The sequence below is a fragment of the Taurulus bubalis genome (assembly GCF_910589615.1).
Source record: "Taurulus bubalis genome assembly, chromosome: 17".
Classification (NCBI taxonomy): domain Eukaryota; kingdom Metazoa; phylum Chordata; class Actinopteri; order Perciformes; family Cottidae; genus Taurulus; species Taurulus bubalis.
Window position 1 is genome coordinate 12496111 of NC_136605.1, and position 21077 is coordinate 12517187.

General features: G+C 44.5%; 1 protein-coding gene across 1 annotated transcript in view; it reads left to right on the forward strand.

Annotated features, from left to right (window-relative positions):
- Positions 1-19650, forward strand: part of bahcc1a (BAH domain and coiled-coil containing 1a) — a gene marked incomplete at its 5' end in the record, with an annotated part of 56195 nt that extends 36545 nt beyond the window's left edge. The window contains 21 exons of the mRNA XM_079232960.1: positions 22-364; positions 1161-2102; positions 3821-3990; positions 4154-4290; positions 4484-4597; positions 7492-7606; positions 7906-8140; positions 8542-8733; positions 9461-9634; positions 9769-10052; positions 10249-10329; positions 10794-10923; positions 11025-11139; positions 11753-11828; positions 14156-14264; positions 14413-14529; positions 14623-14784; positions 15378-16124; positions 16461-16978; positions 17158-17394; positions 17525-19650. Coding sequence (XP_079089086.1) covers positions 22-364; positions 1161-2102; positions 3821-3990; positions 4154-4290; positions 4484-4597; positions 7492-7606; positions 7906-8140; positions 8542-8733; positions 9461-9634; positions 9769-10052; positions 10249-10329; positions 10794-10923; positions 11025-11139; positions 11753-11828; positions 14156-14264; positions 14413-14529; positions 14623-14784; positions 15378-16124; positions 16461-16978; positions 17158-17394; positions 17525-17734 — 5208 coding nt within the window. The 3' untranslated portion in view covers positions 17735-19650. The remainder of the gene's footprint in view (positions 1-21; positions 365-1160; positions 2103-3820; positions 3991-4153; positions 4291-4483; positions 4598-7491; positions 7607-7905; positions 8141-8541; positions 8734-9460; positions 9635-9768; positions 10053-10248; positions 10330-10793; positions 10924-11024; positions 11140-11752; positions 11829-14155; positions 14265-14412; positions 14530-14622; positions 14785-15377; positions 16125-16460; positions 16979-17157; positions 17395-17524) is intronic.
- Between the last annotated feature and the right edge of the window lie 1427 nt (positions 19651-21077).

Consider the following 21077-nt stretch of genomic DNA (forward strand, 5'->3'; position numbering starts at 1 on the left):
AACTTAATTTTATTGTCACAGATGCAGAAGAGGCCGGATGAGCCCTCTGTTGAACTAGAGGAACTCATTTTGGAACCGAGAACATCCAAACCTGCCAAGCCCTACTCGTACAACCCATCTCAGAGGAACACCTCTCCTGGGGCCTGTGCCGCTCACCTGTCCCCTTGTTGCCAGTCCCCGTCTCTACGACCACATCCCAAGAGCACTCCTTCTACAACCTGCCCTGCTCCCAGCCCTGCAGCAGCAGCCCCTCACTCACCGGCCATCAGTCCTGCTCCATCTCAGATGCTCAAGGGGGCCGAGTCCCAGGACAAGCGAGGAGAGGGACAGCCTCCCCAGGATTACCCACAGTCTCTGGAGCCTGGTAAGCATAGAAAAAGGTCTCCTTATGTTGCATGGCATGCAATGGCTTCAGTATGAGCTACATTGATAACATCAAATGAAATCCTGTTAAAGTATAATCGGTTTAAGATGCCGCCAGTTCCAGATTTTAAGAAAATATCTCTGACACAGCAAGAGAAAAGGGACAGTGCATTTTTGTATCACCTTGAACATTATATCCCGTGGTAATTGGAATGTCCACTGTTGGAAATTATCTTTTTTTGTCTGCTGATGTTGTGTTAATATGTGTGGGTGGCTCTGTTGGCAAGAACCTGATTGACTGAACAGCTCAAGGCTGTAGAAAATGGCTGCCGGCTGAGCTGGGGCTTTCCACTACCGTTACTTCGGTAATGACCGAGAAACACCTCAATAGCAGCCCTCGCGTCTCCTCCACCCCCACAGGCCCCGCACTCTCTTCATCATCATTAATGTCTGGCTAACAGCCGCCGCGCGCCAGAGGAATTGTGTCAGGTGCTCTGATAAACCAAAGCCTGGCCCACTTCAAATAATAAACGCACACGTTTGCGTGTGGTCCTCTATCCTTCCTACTGCTGGGAGATCAAGGCAGAGTGCAGTTCCTTTACCTGGGTCGAATCCCTTTTGAACTCAAAGGTAGCAAGGGAATAATGTTTAGAATGGGCCTGATAAGGAAGGACTTTAGATTTGCATAAAATTGTGCTTCCCGTTGTATTTCATCCACAATTTCACTTACAAAATGATGCCATTAGTCAGTATTGACAATTGATGATTGTATTATCTATATTTCTTTCTCTCTATAGACTTGCCTCCTGGATACACCTACCCTGCTATTGCCATGGGCTACAGGAGCGGGCCCTCCCCCCAGGATGTTCGACTGGCTGAGCCAGCTGACCTGGAAGCAGTCCAAGTGGAGCCTGCTGAGCATGCTCCTCAGTCTCTCTCCAGTCTGGGGGAGGAGCTAGACTGCCAAGCAGTGGTCAGGCCCCTCCCAGAGCCACTCCCATCCGAGGAACTAGAGAAAGAAGAGGAGGAAAGAGTGGTGGAGAGAGTCCTGGAACAGAGGGAGGAAGTGGAGGTAGCAGCGGTGACAGCAGCCAACTTTGTGCCTGGAGAGAGGGAGGTGGAGGAGCAGGGGCCCGCTGAGGAAGAGGTGATGGTTTGCCCCCCTGCTAAGAGCCCGGTGTGCGAGGCTGCTTCCTGTCCAGTCCCCCTTTCAACAGAGGAGCTTGAAAGGCCAGACGCTGTCATCACCTTGGAAGAGGAAGCGGATGATGAGGCGGTGGATAGCCAGTTGGATCGTGCTCAAAAGGTCAACATGCCTGCAGAGCAGGAGCCAGAGCTGCCCACCATCATCGAGCTTGACCCTGCTTCCCCTGAAGCTCCTGAGCCTCGGCCCCCGTCCTTTGAGGAAGCAAAGGACAGCGAGCAGCAGCTCAAGAATGAGATAAACCCTGATGACTCAGTGGATTTTGTGTGTCTTTCCCCTGCCGCAACGTCTGCCCCTACTCCAAACCAGGCAACTGCTGCCGTGCCCCACAAACCTCTCGTGCCCTGCTACTGGAGTCTGGAGCTGCTGATTGCTGCTGCCTTCTGCACAGACGTACCTCCATTTCCCTTGTTCCCTCTTGGCGCCCCATCAGTTGCCCCATCGCAGCCCAACCCCCACCAGGGTATGGAGCTTCTGAGTGAGCTGGCAGATCTGGAGCTGCAACAGCAAAAGCACACCTGTGGGAAAAGTCAGGGTGAGGGACAGGGGGTCTTCCATTACTCATACATGCACACAGAAACACATTCATAAACTCTCTCGTAGTTTAGCCTATTTTTCCCCTTTGTCCACTGAGACAAACTCCCACTCCCTCCTCAGGCCTAGTCTCCGTCACTCTGCGTTCCCTCCCAAATACTCCTTTCTTCCCACTGGTCTTGAGAGCCTCTGGTGGATTCTAACACGTCCCCAGAGAGGCTGCCTGCATGCCGGCTTGCCGTTTCTCTTCTTTGGTGTGTTAAAGGCACTTTTACTTTCTAAAAGGCTGTTCTAACGATGCAAAGGCCTCAGGAGAGGGAGAAAAGCAGGAGGACAGGGCTGAACTACTAGTGTGTGGTGTACACTTCCCTACCTCACTCCTCTCTTTCCTTTCCAGCTTTCCTTCTGGAGCAGTCTCTCTGTCTCTCCATTCCGCCGTCGTTTGATCCACACGTGTGCACAAACGCACACACGCATGAAAACACACACGCAATTGCAAATACACACATTTTAACAAAAAGGGAAAAAAACAGACACCAATTGGCTTTCCTCTCTTTCCCACACACGTTACTGAAAGTTAGTGTGTAATCACAAAAGCAGTCAATGTTTTCAGCACCCTGGAGCATTGCCTGGCTAATTAGACCCCATTGTTTTAAAGTGCCTTTAAAAGCTTCCTTGTTTTTCAAAGCGCCACGTGTTTTTTTTATTTCTTTATTTTATTCATGCAAAAGGATGTTTTGTGTTTACCACAGCATCCTAATGCATTTAACTGCTCCCCAAAGAGGGTTCTATAAAAAGGGAATCATCAACTGATCCTAGAGGCAGTGATGTTGTCTTTGTGATGCGATATTGTTGACAGCACGAGGAAGTGGCACATGTCGAGTAACAACAATAGTCTTCACCAAAACAAGTAATAAAACAAGTGAGAAGAATCTGTTTTTTTCTATATTTATATACGTAAAGATGCAAGATAATGTTACTTTGTAAACAAAATTGCATGTTTCTTCTCTGTGACTAAACTGCAACCTCTGGTATTCAGTCTTTGGCTCAAAGGGCAGAGAGTCCATTCAGTGCCACAGGCAGTTGGGCTATATATGAAGAGCTTGGCCCAGATGGCCACTAATATAGCAGCATCTGGCGAGTCCACATTGATATGACCTCTGAAACGATATGCTGATGCGTCCTCATACTGGTTTAATGTGCCCAACGTCTTACATTCTTTTCTCCCCCCCCTCACTACTCACTATATCACAAGATGCGACTGAAATAATAAGCCACGCATGCTCGTTTAATAATAAGCTCACATGTACAAAATCTTTGGGTAACACTTTATAATAACTACACACTATTTAGCAATAGTAAAGCATGAGTAAACACTTAATTATTCATTTATAAAGTATGAAAACCCAATCATGAAACGCACATTAATCAAGAATAAAACATTTATAACTGTGTTCATGAATTGCATACTAATGAGTTACTAATGAGTGTTCATGTTGGAACAATGCTTTATAAATTATGAATGAAGTGTTTACTCATGCTTTACTAATGCTAAATAGTGTGTAGTTATTATAAAGTGCTACCAATCTTTGTTGTTTATTTAGACATGAGTTTCTGTTGACAACTTTGAAAGACACAAGTCTAGTTCAATTGTAGTTTTTTTATTCAAGCATGAATGGACACAACATTAACCAAACAATTGTTCTGATCCCATCACAGAAGAGGAGTTTCTGATGTTTGACCTCCATAGCCTTGCTACCCTGGCCACAGCCCGTGCTATGGAGATGGACTCCCAGGAAAGCAGCAGTCCGGGTTCAGAGCAACACTTCCCGGCCCGAAGGATCCTCAATTTACGCAGGAAATGCAGTTGGACACCTCGCAATGAACCAGTAAGACCGCAGTGTTATTGCCTCAAAACACAAAGTTCCTATAGGGTTTTAATCATTTTTTAATTTAAACAAATTAATAGATAACCGACTGAAGAATGTGTTTTTCTTCCTTTTTTTTTGAGGATGTTAATAATACTCAAATTAACCACCAATGATTCCTCAGGTATGCCCGGCTAAAGGTAGCATGGAGACAATGGACGGCCCTGAGCTTGCAATGCGCGTGAAGCTGGCTGAGCTGCAGCGTCGCTACAAAGAGAAGCAAAAGGAGCTGGCCAAACTTCAGAGGAAGCACGATCATCAGTGAGTGTTGATCTTATCCTCCTTTCCCATAAGCTCATATCCACCTATTTTGCACTCAGAGATTTCAAAAGTAACATAAATGTAATTATTTTCTGTATTCTTTGCCGCAACAACCTCTTTGAGTTTAAATATGTGCAGAATCTCAGACCTCCCCTCACTCTGCTTGTCTGTTTACATCTGCGTGTGCGAGCAGGAAGGAGGAAACACCTCGCAGCCCAGCTCGACGAGGACCGGGGCGGCCAAGGAAGCGGAAACCCACCCTCACCACAGGTCCAGTGTCCTCCTCTGAGGGCCAAAGAAAAGTCAAGTGAGTATCACTCAGCCCATCTACGCTGGCTGGCTAGAGTCCAATCTGGCCTGATAAGCCCCTCTGTATCACTGACATACAGGGACGTCCTCTCATTGGCATGAACAGGAAATGGGAGAACACACAGCTGACCCATTCAAGGAAGTCTACTTGAACCCTTTCAAATCTAATCAACACTGGCATTAATTGTATGACGGCATAATAAGTGTCAGTTGTGTGTAGGTCTGCTTGTACAGAATATTTATGTGTGCTTGATATATGGACTGCACATAGAAAACTGCTCACAGTATTAGGCTTCAACACCGGTAATCTTAAACCTCAGTGGCTACTGTAGTGCATGTTGAGCTTATCTTTGCTGGGTTCAGAGGGAGGGAGCTGGCTGCTGGCCGGGCGTAGAAGGGGGGGGGGGGGGGGGGGGGTTGATAGGCAGAGGATGTAATTAGAGTACTGTGAATTCTCTTGTAATCTGTCCCATCAGGAGGGATGTGACACACCACTGCCATTACAGCCTCACAGGGTCACCAGGGGTCCAAAGGATAACATGATGGTCAGACAGTCCAGGCTCTCGGGGAATGAAAATAGAGAGAGACAGATAATCAAGGATACAGATGGGAGGATATTCAAGAAATCCTACTTTATCTCCAAATGTGTGGATGACATTTTAAAAAGTGCGAGTGTCAGCCTTTGTCAAAACAGGGGTGCCTGTGCTGTTTGGTGGAGGTGGGGGAACTGATAAACCAAGAGGGTCTCGAGGATAAAGGTTTTCTGTCAGGCTTCAATTAGCCTTGTCATCAGGGTTTGGAAGGGCTTAGAGCACGAAATGTCACCTTGCAGCGTTCCCTCTCGCTCCATGTTCTCTTCTCCCTCCTTTTCTCACTGTGGTTTCTGGGCAACAGTCCACCGTGTTCCCAGCTGCCCCTCTGCGGTGTCACCTCTACTCTCCTTCCACCCATGTGCCCCTGCCCCCTCGCCAGGCCAGCACTGATCGGAGTGGGGACGCTGATGCTGGGTGACAATGACACCCAAATGAAAGGGTAACGGGCCGGGCCCCTGCAGCGAAGTGCAATGGAGGGAGTGAGGGTGGGGGTTGAGACACGGGGGTTGTTGGGTCAGCTGCAGGCTACAGTACAGTAAACCGCAGTCTGGCTCTTTATTCAAGTGGTCCCAAACCAATAACAGGGGTGGCGCAACGTGATACAATATATGATGCATTATTCAGCAGGGGCCACACAGGGGACCTACAGAAAATGTTTAGGAACCACAGCTCTATTCTGTTAAAATTTGAGCCACAGCTCAAGTACTTTCCTTCGAGGCAGCCAGGTGTACACCCTTTTGTTTGTGTGTGTGTGTGTGTGTGTGTGTGTGTGTGTGTGTGTGTGTGTGTGTGTGTGTGTGTGTGTGTGTGTGTGTGTGCAATGCAGCAGAGAATAACATGACACATCTGAACAAGGAATGGGCAGACTGGGGACTGATTAGACCCATGTTGCGTTACATGGCAGGGTTATGTAAAAGCATGTACTGCACCTGCCACTCATGCCACTACAAGATGCTGACACTAGGGTGCTATGATGGAGGCCAGTGGGTCAGTGGGTAACAGCCCAGCCTTTTTAGTATCTCCTTCCCTTCCTTATTTCGCTTGAACCACAGGGAGTGTGTGTGGCAGTGTTTCAGTGGGCGATAAATCCAAGCCCCTGCCTGCGCATTCTATGCATCTGAGCAATTAGGTATGGATGCAGCTGTGCTTATGAGCATTTATGCAGGCATTGTTTGTTTTTGCCTGTGCTCTGTTATTCCTGTGGGTAAAGCACTGGGGTCCTTTGTGGTGCTGCATTGATTGGGGGAAGGCTGGAGAGAGTTGCTGCTAGCCAGCAAACCCTGCTAATCAATTATGTTTAATTAGTCACTGTACGCTCAGCCCCCCAATGAGGGGAGGGCCTCTGTCATATTGGGTTTGTCAGCAGTGGAAGGCAAGCCGTGGCGGGATCTGCCTCACAGGGACAACTCACACTTCACTGCCACCTCTGTCACTCTCCTGTCAGTCAGTGGGCAGACGGTCCCACTGCCCGACAATCGCCTTCATTCTGTTCCAGCTGCGCGCCGACACTATCTTCATCATGAGATTTACACACAATTAAGGCGTACATAATTATTATTTTTAAAGCAGCACACACATGTAATTTTTAAACAATGTGTCTAGTTACAGAGTTGTATGTGGTAGAATCTGCCGAGAAATAACTAAAATTGAACGTTGAATGTGCCTTATTTATCTACTTCACATTTCAACCATGCTTACTCTGTAAATGTGAATCATTTCCTAGGCTGCACGCACACTAGGAGAGGGGAAGTTAATCTTTTGTTTGAGCATGGCCTGGCTCACGTCGGTGTGGTCTATGGGCAGACTTCCAGAGGGAAATTCAAGGGCATTTGGAGTGGTTGGCCTGTGATGCTGCTCAGCGTAGGGGAAAGAGTGTGCCTCAGTGATATGAAAATGCAACTGGAGAGCTATGATATTCACTGAGAACAATAGAGCAGCATACAATTGCAATGCCTTCCAACCATTCAGTGTATCTTTCAAAGCTATGCAGTGCTTCACAGGCTGCACAGACACTCCCTAGATAGATAAAGATTAAGGCTTCTTATGCCACACTGCCCTCAAACAATCCCAGGTTCCTCATTAGATCCCAATTTTTCAAGTGTGTGGTTCAGACACTGGGCTCGCCATGTCCTTTTTTACCATTCTGTTCATCAGACATAGAAAGGAGACCTATTAGATCCCACAGAGAGGTGACTCAACTCCGTTTTCCCCTGTGATGTCCTACCCCCTTTTTTTCTTCTTCTTTTAAACCACCGCCATTCTTCTCTAATGAATGCTTCTCCCTTGTTTTGACTGGCAGGTCGTTGGGGGCGGGCCTTGCACTGTCGCCTGAGGACCTAGGAGGGGGCGGCGACAGCCAGAGAAGGAAGAAGAGGCTGTCCAGTCGAGGCTTTGAGCGGCTCAGCAGCACACAGGTCAGGGTCCCCTTGTCCTCCTCCCTTTTGTCCTCTATGCATCTAGAAATGAAAGTGGCCACTCTTTGTTTCTTTGCGTTTGATATATTTCTTTGTTGCACACTATTTCTAATTAGGTGTTACCCCTCAGGAGTCAAATCCACTGCTCTCCATATTAATATAGTTTTCATTGGGGCTTCTACTGTTCCTTTTTCTTCTCTGTGTGAGCCAACGAGAGCCCTCTCCATCTGACGTTCTGATGCTTCTGCAGCTGCTGTGACCGTGAGTGTAACTGGCTCTCTCATCTCTCTCTGTTACAGCAGATAAAAGCACAGGGCTGCAGAAAAAGCAGTCTTCACAGCATGCTCAGCTCCAAGCTGGCCGGTGACGTGACTCAGCTCAAACAGAAAGGCCAGTGTAAAAAGATTCTCTCGGGGACGGGCTCCAGAGACAAGGAGGTTTCGCCCTGCAACTCCAACCCCAAGCATGGACACAGAAACCAGTGCACAGGCAAAGCCGAGTCTAGGCGAGAGTCTGGAGGACAAAGTGACACAGGTAGAGATGGCAATCACAGCATTGATTGTGCCTTGTGTTTTGTTTTAGTTAGCACAATGTGCTGTTTTTTCATCATCTAATCGATCTAATCTATTTAAATATAATACGTCTAATACCAAGTACTGATCCATCAGTGTTTAATCAATAACTAATATGTATCACTGTGTGCAAGGGACTGGGATCCTTCTTTTATGTGTGAGGCAACATCAGGCCTTACTTAAACATTGCTTTCTTAACTTTGTCACCAATATCCGATCCAGCTATTTCTGTTTGTATTGTCCTGACATCTGATATCAGTATTGGTACCGCCGGTGCGTCCCTAGTTTTCACTTTCACACATTGTAATCGCTAAAATACTATTCTTAACCTAGATTTGTGATCGGTTTTGCTAACTTTCTCAGCAGCCAGTGTGGACAGTGGCCCCCAAGACAGCTGGACTGGACTTGTGCACCGTGGACGTAAAAAGGGATCCTCCACCCTGACACAGGGCTCGTCCCGTCTGAGCCAGCCCAGAGCGAGAGATCACCGCCAGAGACATGACGCAATGGAGGAGGAAGAGAGCTCCCCTGTAGAGAGTGGCTCCTCTGATCAAGGTGAGTCAGTGACTACAAAGAGCTGGTAATGAGACATACACAGTGATGGTAATGAAACTGGCCACAGCAACCTAATAAGGCTCTCAGTGTAAGAAAGACCTTGAGTGTTGACTTCTGGGTTCTTTCCTTTACTCTAACAAAGACAGTGAGGTGAACCGGGGACTTCTAATTAGCTAGCTATGAAAATGTTATCTGTATAATGGAACAGCCACGTGTCGAGTGTATTTTTTGGTGGATGAAAAGACTCATTGACCTTAAATAGACTTAAAATGCTACAGAAAGCAAATGAGTAAGGGTTGGAGTGCATCAAGCACATTTCACCTGTTTTAAGTTAAAAATGAAAACAGGGGTGTGCATTGATAGTCGACACCTCAGCGATTGGCCTTGTTGGCTGTTCTGAGCTGGATGTGCAGCCACAGCTGTGGACACTTGCCTGTGAGGGGGTTTGACAGCCCGGGAGACTCGCAGATTGGGTCAAAGAGCTGCTTTATAAAGTGCAGTGACAAACACACACAAACTCACTCCTACACTCCCTTGCACATTAGCTTTGGAGCACGTGGGTTAACACCAGGAAATACCTCCGAGGCAAAGCACTTCATACATCATCTCTATGAACAGTTAAACAATTTACTTAAATGCTAATGAAGTGCCTGTGAAATGATGGAGTGTAAGTAGTACGTTAAACAACTTCACCGGCTGGTAACGACTTATTTGCTATTTCTATTAGAAGAGGAAGAAGAAGAAGGCAGTTATGATACTGATGAAGGTCAAGACTACCGAGTCCAACCCCCAAGAGAAGTCACTTCTAGCTCCTCCGTGACAGGTCCAAGTCCCTCATCTGTTGTAAAACTGGAGGCCAACCAGAAAGCCAGGAACAAAAAACAAAGACAGGAGCTTTATGGTAAGACCGTCCTTTGAAACTGCTTCATAAGTCAACAAAGCTGCCCGACATCTTCATGTGAAGCATCTGTTTTGTGTTTCTCCTTCTGGCTTGTTAGCTTGGTCTAAATCTATTTCTTGAATTGAACTGCACAGGCACACAGAGTCTGTCTGGAGCCGAAGGGGAGGTCAAAGTAAGGAAGAAGCCCCCCTGCAGGCTGGGCCTGGCCACTGCAGTCAAAAGCCGGCGTGAAGATCACCGTTCTGAGGGGGTTAGAAGGCCATGTGGTCCCAGGTCTAAAGAGCCTCGGTGGGGCAGTCTTGGGACCAGAGGCAACCGCTACCGGAGGAGCATGGGACTGGCCACCTTCCCGACCACCAGTGAGAGGCTAAAAAGGGCGACCCGCAAGAGCACCATGTTGAGAGGAGCAATCAATAAGGTTAGCCGAAAGTATTTTGATATATAAATAATTTATATCATTAACACGTTCCCACTCATTCATAATTCTTACCTTCAAAGGACTTGAATTGTGCAAACTTTGATCATGTTTGTGCACAAATGGACCATTGTGTGCTTGTGAAGTTATGTCAGACTATTACCACTCATCTTGTACATCCTCATGTCGTCTTCAACAGAGGAGAAGTTGCTGGACAGTTGGGGGCACATCTTCACAGAGTGAGGAGGGCAGCAGGGGACGAAGGAACAAAGACCAGCAGGTACTAGTGAACACAATGAATTAAAAAAAAAACACTCAATCCATACCACCAAACAGAATCCAGTTCTACAAAAATGCCTTCATATATTCTATTAAAAATTCTGGTAATGTCTTACTGTCCTAGATTTCTCACCCTGAGGACAGTTACTGTAGAACTATTAAAAGTACTTAGCACATCGCACATAGCTCAACCTCCTGCTGAGTAATCTTAGGGGAGGAGAGGATGGGAGAAAATATGTGGGAAGGGGGTGGCTCACACCTTCTGCTGTGACGGAGTGAAAACATGGCTACTGATCTGAGATTGTACAGGCACTGTGAAGTCCCCTGCGGTTAATTGCTACTTTGAGTAGCATGCTAAACAATTTCTTCTTTCTTCTATCACACTTCCCATTGCCACTTTTATGTTCTTATCCATTCCTGCATCCATTTATTCTTCTTTGCGTCCCCGTCTGTTATGTTTTACAGCCAAAGGGACGAGCCGTCAGTCGGCTGCTGGAGAGCTTTGCGGCCGATGAGGGTTTTCAGATGGACGGCAGCAGCTTCTCAGAAGAAGAGGAAGACAACAGCCGCTCATACAGCAACAAAAGCCCCGAAGGTCAGAGATAAGCTGGATATCTTGGAACAGTGTTTCAAGCAGCAGATAGTTTCAGTGAGGTTGTGAAATATTAAATGTGATATTGGTTTTTCTTGATACAGTTCCTAACTGCGCCGTGACCAAAGAACTCTTAACCGATGGACTTAAGGTGCTGATCTCTAAGGACGATGAGCTTCTATACGCTGCCAGAGTCCACACACTGGAAATACCCGACATGTAAGCAGTGGTTCAAATGATCTGTCGGAATGTTTTTTAATACACATATATCATATATGCCTTCAGAGTATTATGGTTATTAATGTTGAAATCAAACTGAGGCTGATACAACAGATGGAAGGCTTTTTCCCATTCAGATCGGACCAAACGAGGTAGATGTGAAAGAGTTCTTAGATCGCTTCAATCTTTCAAATTACAGTGACATGTTTACATCTGTTTGTGAGTGTTCATTCTGCACATGAGCTAAACCTTGCACAATGTGGCATTGCCATGTAATAGCTGAGGCTTTGCTAGAGGTGGTGGGAAATCAAATGGATGAATTACCCTTAAGGCTAGAACATCCTCCCAGACATCCACACACCACAGAAGAAATCCTGCATACATGGTGTATTGGGGCTCACAAAAAAGAGGACTTTAGCACTTCCTTTCCTTACATACCCTACATCGTTTCATTCCTAGCTCTGACCATCAATAAGGCCCTCCAGCTCAGGCAGCAAAAATATGCTTTAACAACAGCAGAGTGGGAGTAACACATGACATGGGAGCCAAGCAACATAATACAAGCATCTGAAAATATATTTATCTCTCTCTCTGCTGTGCTTTTTTCCTCTAGCTTTAGCATTGTTATCTACGGTGAAAGAGGAAACCGCCCAAGAATCTATTCATTGGAGCAGCTGCTACAGGAAGCTGTAAGTTCACCTCACTGCACTAAAACACTCTTTGTTACAGGAAAAAACCCTCAGTTGCTTGGTCTTTGGGGGTCACTCAACACTTGTTTTCCCCTCTTAGACGTCCTTCTTACCCTCTGCAATTCTCCATAGCCTTCCAGTGTCTCTGTAGCTCTGCCAGGCCCTTCTTTTTTCTTTTCAAACATCCCTTGACTGTCTCTCAGGGTCATTGGAACCATTTAAACCTATTAAATGCATATGGACATATGGGAGGCAGGATCTTTGGGTTTGTGGAGGTGAGGGTCTGTGGATATCTGTTAAACCCAGCTCTGAGTGTGGGTCGGATAGTCCCACTAACATGTGGATCCATTCATTTTTTGGAGTTAAAATGGAAGATGATATGAACTTTACATCCCCTCGAAACAGTTATTTAAAGGTTTAGATCAATACGAGTCAATGATGTATGAAAAGAAGCTAGCTAATGATGACCTGGAATGATTTAAAAGTGGCGACACTATAATATGTGTATTATTCCACATTAAAATTGTTCACCCCTTTATTTTTTCAGTCGCACCTAAGTGGTTCAAATTCTTCCCCAAACCACAAGATTGTTTGAATATGTAATTTTCACTCATATGTTAAGATACAATTACAGTGTATGTAAGTAATCCATGTAAAGAGACATAATTATACATTGTAGAAACCGCAGCACATTCTTGGCTGGTGTTTCTTTGCATTTAGGTAATATATGCCTCTTGGTGTGCTTTGCATCAGAATGGAGTTGTTCTTGTTTACTGCAGCAGGTGACCTTTATCCCATTTTTTGTTTTTTACTGAGAGGACGCTATAACGACGCTAACAGCTGGGTCAACTAAAGCAAAGCCATCATACCCACATCTTCTCCAACTGTGGACATAAGTCTTCACTATTGCCAAACAGGTTGCAGGATGTTGTGTTTGCACTCAATTGTCCAGAGATGATGACCCCAGAGGAGTAGAGCAGAGTTCAACTGGCACGATTGTTCCTTGGAATAATTCATTTACATCATTCTAATAGGGGAAGGGAAAAGCTGCCAAAAGGGCATACTAATTTGAACATCGTTTTGAGATCATATTTTATCTAACGTTATGAGTGATAAAGTAGAGATTATTTTGAAATGGAAATGATCACAATTGTACACACATTAGATTACATGTAATGGATTTTCCTTTTGGTTATGCAGAAGTGCCGCATGTATGGAAGTGAGCTATCTGAAACAAACTTAATTTGCATACATTTCCACTTAAAGTTACTAGCCAGAACCTTTATGTTTTCAATTAAAGCAGGATCAAATATGATGTAACTATTTTGAGTAAGTTTGAAACCCTGCCTTTTTTCACCTCACAGGATACATGTGTTTAAAGTTAACTGAGAGCTATACATACGTGCATAGGATTCAATTAGACCTACTTCGTAGAAAGGGCTTTTGTGCAGTACACGTTTTTTGTTTGTCTAAGAGCACATGTTATTGTTTATATCCTCTTATTGGCCACGTGTTACTGTAGCATTGTCCACAAGACCAGTGTTCACCAAGTGAATGTTGTTCTGCAGCGGAAGATCTCACACATATTTGTCCCTTTACTATCTGATCACTTGTTTCCTCCTTCTCTCATCCATATAAGCTCCTTCATTCTCCCGTCAGTGCTACACAAAGCACTTCTGGAAACTTTGGTCTTCTCTAAACAGTGATCAGATAGCAGCTGGTCCTAATTATGCCATACTTCCACTATCTTGTCTTTAAATTAGTCCCAAAGCCATTTATTTGACTTTGACACCAACGCCCAGATCTTCACCGTGCTCCTGCTCCCACCCCTGTGTGCGCACACACACCCACATCCACACCTCATCAGTCAAAGGGTCCCTCGCTATGGCAACAGTAAATGAAAGCAACCTGAAAGAGCCCCCAGTGAGTGGCGGATGCTGGGGCTGGCTGCATTGTTGGAGGGAGGATCTGGCAACCTGCAATCACAAGCCCCTCTATTCAGGCCCTCTTTAGTATTACTCAGCAAGTCAGGATTTACTGCATCATGGCTTCCGTTCTTTTCATCCCTGACTGGCACATTGGCATGAGATAAGTGCCGCTTGGAAATGTGGCACAGTGGCTGCCCATGCACAATGCTCTATGGCTCTCACACTGTTTGTATGTATGTGTGTGAGCGTGTGTGTGCATGCATGTCTGTGTGTGTGTGTGTGTGTGTGTGTGCATGCATGTGTGTGTGTGTGTGTGTGTGTGTGTGTGTGTGTGTGTGTGTGTGTGTGTGTGTGAGAAGCCTGTAATGAATCTTAATTATGTTTTGGTCTGGCCTTCAGGTCCTGGATGTACGGCCAGAGTCAGAGACGATGCTTAGTGAAGGAACCAGGGTGTGTGCTTACTGGAGCGAACGCTCGCGCTGCTTATACCCAGGCTACGTTCGCAGAGGTGAGACAGCAGCTTTTTTGTCTATATCCGTTTTCCGGTTTACCGTCTGTATGTACATATTTACTCTTACTGTATCTATGTATTATCATATCTTTGCATTTGCTAATATTACTGCTCACCTAAGGAAGTGGATTTATTTCTCTTGGAGGTGTTTCATCGGATGAAGGGAAGCAAGCAGGAGTGATGATAGAGTTTGATGATGGAGACCGGGGGAAGATTTCTCTCCCAAACATACGCCTCCTGCCTCCAGGATACCAGATTCACTGTGAGTATCTCCTCTCTTTGAAACTGGGATTTTTTTTTACTGTTTTGTCTACCTGCAAGTAAATGTTAATAATCATATGCCCCTTGTCCTTAGGTGGGGAGTCATCTCCTACCCTGCTGATACCAAGCGACGCCGTGGTTAAGAGAAGTTCTAGTCTGGAGCAGGCCCCTCTGAGTGACAGGCCTTCTGACAGATACAACTGTATCAATACTTTAATCAACAGCCAAACTCCACCTCTTCACAAAAGAAGACCAGGTAATAATTTTACCTTAAATTACCTTGACGCTAGAAAGGTTAGATTTCTTTCAAGTGTAGTATCACTCACAACAAATCCTTAAAACTACTGCTTAGCTTGAGCAAAGTATTAAAGCAAAAATGTTTTCATAGCTGCAATATTACATCAAATGGAATGGTGCAATTTTATAAAATATATTTGGATTTAACCTGGCATTTTAGCCATCTTTGAAAATGGGCTTTGTAGGTGGGTTTGTACACTGTTCAGTTATGCAAAACAGTACAATAGCCTTGCAAAAATATCTTATATTATGTGGAGATTATAATCATTCTTTGTTAAAACTCAAAAAGATGTTTATTTGAAGTGTGGTGATTTCTGTGACTATATTTAGTTATTGTTGGTGTTGTTTTGGACATATGCATTAAAACAATGTGAAAACAATCATCACACAGTCAAATCAACATCATTGACACAATGTCAACATCAACTTTTACAATAGGACATACAGGTGTATCAAATAAACTGGTCAGTGCACAGTATGAGCAAATGAGGCGCGTTTCATGATTTGCGTTGTATTGCTAAAATAACATGGCATGTGTTTTGTTCATTCTAGGGAGACCAAAGGGCTCTGGGAAAAAACAAAAGCAGCAGCAACAGCAGGCTGAGAATGCCAATAAAAATCTTCCACCTTTCCTGGGTTGGCCTTCGTTGGGCAACACCAGGAAGAGGTCGTCCGACAACCTGTTTGAGCTCAATGGGGCACCCAGGAAGGCATTAAGAGGGACGGAAGATGACCTGTCCCCCTTTGCTCGGAGCCAGCCATTGACCTCCACCCCTGCCAAAGGCCTTTTCAGCAGCAGCTCCTTTGAGGTGGACTCCTTCAGCAGCATTGCAAATGGCTACTCTTCCTTCTGTACTCAGTCTACAGGGCCAAATCAAGGTTTATCTCTGGCCCCCAGGAGTGGAACATATGGCCAGAGGCGCAGGCAAGATGAGCTTATTGTGCCAAGAAGCAGGAAGTCTGGACAAGAGTTCTTAGTCAAGTTAGATCATGAAGGAGTGACTTCCCCCAAGACAAAGAACAGCAAAGCTCTATTGTTGCGAGGTGGCTCTTCCAGTGTGGGTGGCATGCCCAGGACAGAGGCTTACTCTCACCCAGTCCTGCTGGTTAAAGACAACAAAAAGGGTGGTGCCTCCAAAGTAGAACTTCTCCGGAAAGGAACCACACCCCAAAGAAAGCCCTCCTATTCTCTGCGCCTGGATGAATATGGCGACTTGGGCTTTAGCACCCACAGAGACTGTAACAGCTCCTATTCTGATCTGGATGATGAAGAGGAAGAGAGGAGGAGAGCTGCACGGGGTGCAGCATCAGGAGGACTAAGGACGCCTGCACTGGCTGCAGCATCTGGAGGGCTAAGGACGCCTGCACTGGCTGCAGCATCTGGAGGGCTAAGGACACCTGCACTGGCTGCAGCATCTGGAGGGCTAAGGACACCTGCACTGGCTGCAGCATCTGGAGGGCTAAGGACACCTGCACTGGCTGCAGCATCAGGAGGACAAAGGACGCCTGCACTCGCTGCAGCCTCAGGAGGGCTAAGGACACCTGCACTGGCTGCAGCCTCGGGAGGACTAAGGACGACTGCACTGGCTGCAGCCTCGGGAGGACTAAGGACGGCTGCACTGGCTGCAGCATCAGGAGGACTAAGGACGGCTGCACTGGCTGCAGCCCCAGGAGGACTAAGGACGGCTGGCCGCTTCCTGTCTCGTCTCTCAGTCTCCTCATCGTCTTCCGGTTCTTCAAGCTCCTCCTCTTCAGGGTCTATCTCCAGTTCCAGCTTGTCCTCCTCAGATAATGATTCCTCTTACAGCTCAGAGGATGAGGACAGTTCTACATTGATGCTTCAGAGTTGTATGTCTTCCCACCGGGGCCTCCTGCAACCTTCTGAACCGTCCACGTCTTCAAGGCCACACCAGCACTCTTTTGTGGCCAAAGCTGTGGCCGTTTCCAACGCCAAAGGAGACCCATCTGACCAGATCTCCAACAACAAGTCCCTGAAGAGGAAAGAATGCACCAGCTCCACCTCTAAATCAACGAAGGATTGTGTGAAGAAACCTAGGATGCTTCCAGATGACACCGCATTTATTCCAAGGCCTAAGCTGTCTGCATTCATGGCAGGACGACAAATGTGGAGGTGGTCAGGAAACCCCACACAAGTAAGAATAGACCATCCATGTTTCTACTGCATCAATGTAGCACATACTGTATTTGTCATTTTCTTTCATAATATCAGTGTGGTTATCTTAGAATACTAAACTAGAGGGCAAGAGAGGTAATACTCATTAATCATCATCGTTATCAAACAAGATTGATAAAAGTGTTTGGTTTTCCACAGCGGCGAGGTCTAAAAGGCAAGGCCAGGAAGCTTTTTTATAAGGCCATCGAGCGAGGCAGAGACACGGTGAAAGTGGGAGATTGCGCTGTGTTCCTTTCGGCTGGACGTCCTAACCTCCCATACGTAGGTCGTATTGAGAACTTCTGGGAATCCTGGACCTCCAGTATGGTGGTGAAAGTCAAGTGGTTCTACCACCCTGAAGAGACCAAGCTCGGCAAGAGGCATCGAGATGGGAAGGTGAGCCGTGATGTAGGTTTACGATTTTATGGGGACTGTTAGTCATTTGTAGCAAAGTGGTATTCAAATGACAATATTCTAAATATCCTAAATATAATGATGCAATTTACTCTGTCGTTTCTCTATCCAGCATGCCCTTTACCAGTCGTGTCATGAGGATGAGAATGACGTCCAGACAATCTCTCATAAGTGCCAGGTGGTGAGCAGGGAGGAGTACGAGTGTCTGACTCGCAATCAGAAGCCGAACAGTACCTCCCCAGACCTCTACTACCTGGCAGGGACGTATGACCCCACTGCTGGTCAATTAGTCACTACTGAAGGGCTTTCCATCTTGTGCTGAAAGAGGACACAAGGACACTACTGAAGGACTCCTTTGGAGGAAGGATACAAGTCCATGATTTTACCTACAAGACCCTCCGGCCTGGGAAGATACAAAGTGCACCTTGGGTATGCCTCAAGGACCGATGGACTAAATGTCAGCACCAAAGCAGGGCTGTCTGAGGTTACACACTGGAGTCTATTGGCATCTAACCTTTGTGGAAGTAAAGGGGATGTCCATAACTGATTGATCCTTTCAAGGGGAATATAAGAAAGTCTAGGTCTTCACAAAGTTCAATAGTCCAACTAATCTCTTTTTAATGGATCCATGTGATAGACAGCTTCATAAATGGTTGTAGGACTCATGCCTCCTACTCCTATCATATATGTCACCAAAGGAGAACTGAGAGTGCATTTGACTGCAAAGTATTATGAGGCTGAATAGGTTCTGCGGACCAATTCTTCAAAAGGTAGCCTTACCTAAGGGAATGGAAACGAAAAGTGAGGCATGGGGCTCTCCATAGACCTCTTCATTCCAGGGAAGTTGAAAACATGTAAAGGATGTAAAGTTGATGTCTGTAAATATAAAAAAATGTTCCCAATCAAGCCATACACTTCAGTACCTCTCGCCTGTCTTAACTGTTCAGGTGTACATTGTACAGGTCAATTATTGTATTGTTGTATGTTGTCTATATGTACATAAAAGCTATTTTATATAGGAGTTTATTGTATATATGAGATGTATCTTTCCATGTTTGCGATTGATTTATTTTTATATGGGTGTAGAATACATTACGTCGTTTTTCCTTTGCTTTGGGAAGTCAAGATTGGAGATGTTAGTGTTGCACTGCATATGCCCTGCTGAGATAGACAGACAGACAGAGCACAAACAAAGACAGAAGGATTTAGTCTATAACAGAAGACTCACTTTCTGAGAGATAGGAGTCATCCTGTTTAAAAAAAATAGGTCAAGTGGCTTTTTTGTAAAAGTGTTCTGTTACTTTGCATTGTTGTTATCCTATTTTAAAAACATCTTTTTATTTATGTACCTCTCAGTTGGTCATCATCACAAGGCAGATCCCACTGGACTGCAATCACGGGTCAAAAATAATTTAAGATCAATGATATATAACCTTTTGACACAATATTTGTGTGTGATGAGTGTCCTGGCATCACTATAATCATGTCCAAAATCAATTTAGAACAAGACTGGATCTGAAAATGTGTTAAATGAATGCATAGTTCGACACCATGATCCACAAAATACCAAAGTGTCTTTTATTCTCTTTATTTCCTTCATTTAAATTGAACACATGCCAAGCACCTGTACTGAACTCAAATCAGACATCACTGGTAACTTATTGAATACTTGTCCGCCACTATGTGCATACATATTGGCTTAGCATTGTGACAATGGTTTCTTGCACATGTACCTGCAGTTTTGTTTCGTGCAAACATGCAGCAAAAGTTCACCTGGGAGTGTGACTATGAAGGCCAAGGTACTGACAAAGTAAGATATTGAGTTCTGGAGATTTGTTGGAATTAGTCTATTTTAGTTTCACCAGCCATCTGTGTCTATTTTGTACAGTACACGCACATACTCAATGCTAACTGTGAAGGACAATCAGATTCACAAAGCAATGGACAGAGTAGGTTCACTCAATCTGAAAATTACTTAAATTTATTTAATTTGTGCCAAGTACATTTTGTCTATATTTTGTCTTGTTTGATATGCAATCCTGAGTATTTTTTGTTCACAAAGTTTTATTTTGTTCGCCAACATTTTATTTATTGTCAATGTTGCTGTTTGTTCATGCCAAGAGCGCTTTATGAGAATGTGACATTGTTTTTCTTGGTGTGATGTCGCATTTGCATTTCTTAAAAAAAAAACTGGTCTTGTAGAGGCCATCTAGTGAAAAGAAATAAAGCAACACTGGATTCTTCTCATCCGAAAACCTCTGTGAATTAATTCTATTAGACTGGCTGTGTCCTCTTCATCTCACTGCATCTGCCTTTTTTCCATCAACACATTTATGTTAAACTGTTTTTTTATTAACCAAGATATTGTCTTTGAAAGACGGAATACATTTAATGTTCTCATCAAAATGGGACTGAGACACAATTATACCAAAGAGAAAATGTGTTAAGAGCAGACTAACCTAGTGCATGTGGATTGGTACTTTTTTCACAATTGTCATAGGTGTAGGTTGGTGTTTTAAAAAGGGCATCATAAATATGCGTAAATAGTTAAGACAGAGAAATGAAGTTGATTAGTGTCATTTGACTCTCACCAGGAAGATGAATCAACAAGGACTCTTTATGACAAACCTGCACTAATTATTCAGATACTGGCTCTACCGTTTATTCGTACCTATATCACACGGCATATTTCTCCCTTAACCATCCCCCAACCTCGACTTATTCTAGTTCATTATTACTAGATGTGGTGATGGCAGCTCTTCCCTTGTTTTGTGTTGTACATCACATATCTCATTTATACTTACGTGCTGGGCTCTTTTATTTTATATTAGGGAGTATTAATGTGCTTCCCTTCGAATTTTGACGCTACTTGGATTCATTTGTTAAGCACCCCAAGCAAACTGCCCTTTTTCTGCCAAAATCTTTTATTTGTTGCGATAAATCCTTGTAATCATGTAAGTGTCTCTGGCTAAACTAAGTTTATGTGAGCTTTGAGTTGCTAAGTAAATAGAGACAAATCTGTCGCAGCATAAAATAAAGCCTACTGGATTTGGCTGCCAAGCTCTGTAAATATGATGTTGACTGATCATAGATAGATGTGAATTTTCGTGATTCAAGAGAAAGTCAATTTGCCTATTTTCTTTTGAAATGAATTGGTTCTCTCTCGGTGTATCTGTGGGGCGGTAGACATCTTCAAGACAGGCACCCAAAAGCTAACTCAAATTACAATTTTGTCCCAAACCCTTGAACAAATCTGTCTGCATTGAGTGTGTTAATGTTCTCAAGATTTGTAAATGTGTAATTTCTGTATTTGTGCTGCATTTTCTACAAATAAATTTGTGGTATAGGTTCAAGAATTTTTATAGATGATATATAAATAAAATACCATAACAAAGAATGTAAGATTTTATTCAAAATAAATATTTGTTTCTGATCAAAATAAAGGGATATATATATATAGATGCATTTTCACTTCTCTTAAATGAACAATAGATGTAAAGGAGGGCACTCTAGTGGAAGTTAAATCACACTACATTACATAGAACAAGCTTGTAGATTTACTTTGTCTACAATAGCTCACTATAGCATGAAACCTTCTCCTTTCAGAGCCTGGAGCAGCAGGTATGTTCCACTATCCCACAACATCATCCTTAATTGTCCGCATT